At 40.4% G+C, this 2,500-nt stretch overlaps 1 protein-coding gene across 1 annotated transcript in view; it reads left to right on the top strand.

Annotated features, from left to right (window-relative positions):
- fry (Protein furry) overlaps positions 1-2,500 on the top strand; it is a gene marked incomplete in the record, with an annotated part of 171,930 nt that overhangs the window by 140,408 nt on the left and 29,022 nt on the right. Inside the window, 1 exon segment of the mRNA XM_070116952.1 lies at positions 807-941. Coding sequence (XP_069973053.1) covers positions 807-941 — 135 coding nt within the window.

Here is a 2,500-nt window from a genome sequence, read left to right as displayed (position 1 = left end):
TCACTCTCTCTCTCTCTCCTCTCTCTCTCTCTCTCTCTCTCTCTCTCTCTCTCTCTCTCTCTCTCTCTCTCTCTCTCTCTCTCTCTCTCTCTCTCTCTCTCTCTCTCTCTCTCTCTCTCTCTCTCCCTCTCTCTCTCTCTCTCTCTCTCTCTCTCTCTCTCTCTCTCTCTCTCTCTCTCACTCTCTCTCTCTCTCTCTCCCATTCCTTCACTCACTCTCTCTCTCTCTCTCCCATTCACTCTCATTCTCTCCCCCTCACTCTCATTCTCCCCCCTCTCTCATTCTCTCCCCCTCACTCTCATTCACTCCCCCTCACTTTCATTCTCTCCCCCTCACTCTCATTCTCTCCCCCTCACTCTCATTCACTCCCCCTCACTCTCATTCTCTCCCCCTCACTCTCATTCTCTCCCCCTCACTCTCATTCTCTCCCCCTCTCTTTCTGTGTGTGTGTGTGTGTGTGTGTGTGTGTGTGTGTGTGTGTGTGTGTGTGAGTTCTTGAATAATCAGTTTCTATCTGAGAACCAGAGTTATAATTAGATTATCAAGTAGCTCTCGGGAGGTTTCTCCCACAACTGGAGTTTCTGTCCAGTGTCAAGAATTCCTTTCGGTCACTCAGAATCTGACCAGAATTCCATTAATTAACTAAACTTCCTTTTCATTTACTAGAATTCTTTTTTAACCAGATTTCCTCCCCGACCAGTCCCGATTTCCTCCCCTATCAAACCAGATTTCCTCCCCGACCAATCCCGATTTCCTCCCCGATAAGAAAAGTCCCTCTTGAGCCAAGTCCTCCTTCCTCCTTCCAGTTCGGCGACGACCACCCGAAGGAAGTGGAGGAGCTGTGGGCGGCGCTGTGCACCTGCTGGCCCAACAACCTCAAGGTCATCATTCGCTACCTGTTCATCATCACCGGCATGGCGGCGGCGGAGCTCCTGCCCTATGTGAGTATGGCTTTAAGGCCGTGTTTTGTTTTATTTATTAATTTGTTTATTTGTTTGTGTCGTTATTTCTTTTCTCTCCCTCCCTACGTGAGTAGCTGGGGTTTCAGGCCGTTTTTATTTAATTTTCTTGTTTTTTCTTGCCCGATGTAAGTAGTTGGGGGTTTGAGGCCGTTTTTTTCTTGTCTTGTCTTTTCTTTTTTTTTCCTTTCTTTCTTGCCCTATGTGAGTATGGGTTCAAGGTTTTATTTTTTTCTTTTCTTTTCTTTCTTTCTTTCTTTCTTGCCGTATTTGAGCATGGGATTAAGGCTTTTTTTTCTCTTTACTGATTTTAAAGCTGGTTCCTTGGGCTGTTTTGGGTGTTCAAGGCGGGTTTATTAGTGGGTTTAAAGACTGGTTTGTTTGTTTGTCTGTATGGGTTTATTTTTCTATTAAGGCCGGTTTATTTGCTACATGGACTGGGTTTAAGGTCAGTTCTTTTGTCCGTGTGGGTTGGGTTTAAGGCCAGTTCTTTTGTTCTTTTGGTTTTGTGATCATTTTATTCATCTGCGTAATGTTTCAGGCCAGTTCAATCATCCAAGTTTATTTAAGGTGAGTGTATCTGTCCATATAGCAAAGAAAACATAAACAAAGAGACAGAAATTGCAGGAAGAAGATATAGATATGAGAATCTTAAACAAAAGATAAAGTTTGTCCCAATGAATAACAATGCAAGCTGACCCATTTTCTACAACAATCGAATCCACTGGCCATTAATTCCACCGCAAATCTAATAAGATTTCGTTTTCCTCCAAAGACAAATCGAAATGGCCAAACCAGCCACAAGTTTGTTTGTTTTTTTCCTCGTAATCCATCGACAACGTTTCTCGTGATCTTGCTTCTTTCTCTGTTAACAACAACAACAAAAATATATATATATAAAATGAAAAAAAAGAATAGATATAATTAAATGAAATAAGAAAATTATGATAAAAACTACACCTAATACATTATTTGCATTCGCCGAAGGCAGTGGGAGAAACAAAAATAACTTAGGAAAAAGGAAGAGGCTACACCCATATATGTATATTCACTTGCAGTGTTTCGTTATTTATTAATTCAGATAAGTGGGACGTGAAATTACTTTATTTTTTGCCATTGGGATTAATCAACAGCTTCTAAAGAGATTGTATGAGATTAATGTAAAAAATGTAGGGTTTTGATTACATTGATATTTTAATTACATTAACGTGTCAGGTGTGTAATGTTTGCGTGGAGACTTTATAAACAGATTAGGTGATATACCGTCTTGTTTTTAGTCTTAAAGGTATTGTGATCAAAAGGAAATCTACGTCTTATATCGACAAAGGGAAAGAATGTGGATACTCCACTAGTCTTTGTGATTTCTCTCTCTCTCTGTCTATCTAACTATCTATCCATCCATCTCTTTCTCGTTCTCTCTATCTATTTGTCTGTCTATCTTTCTCGTTCTCTCATTCTTTCTCTTTCTCTCTATCTATTTGTCTGTCTATCTTTCTCGTTCTCTCATTCTTTCTCGTTCTCTCTCTTTCTTTCTGGTTCCC

This window comes from Penaeus vannamei, chromosome 39 (assembly GCF_042767895.1).
Source record: "Penaeus vannamei isolate JL-2024 chromosome 39, ASM4276789v1, whole genome shotgun sequence".
NCBI lineage: Eukaryota > Metazoa > Arthropoda > Malacostraca > Decapoda > Penaeidae > Penaeus > Penaeus vannamei.
This window is presented reverse-complemented; position numbering and strand designations above follow the sequence as displayed.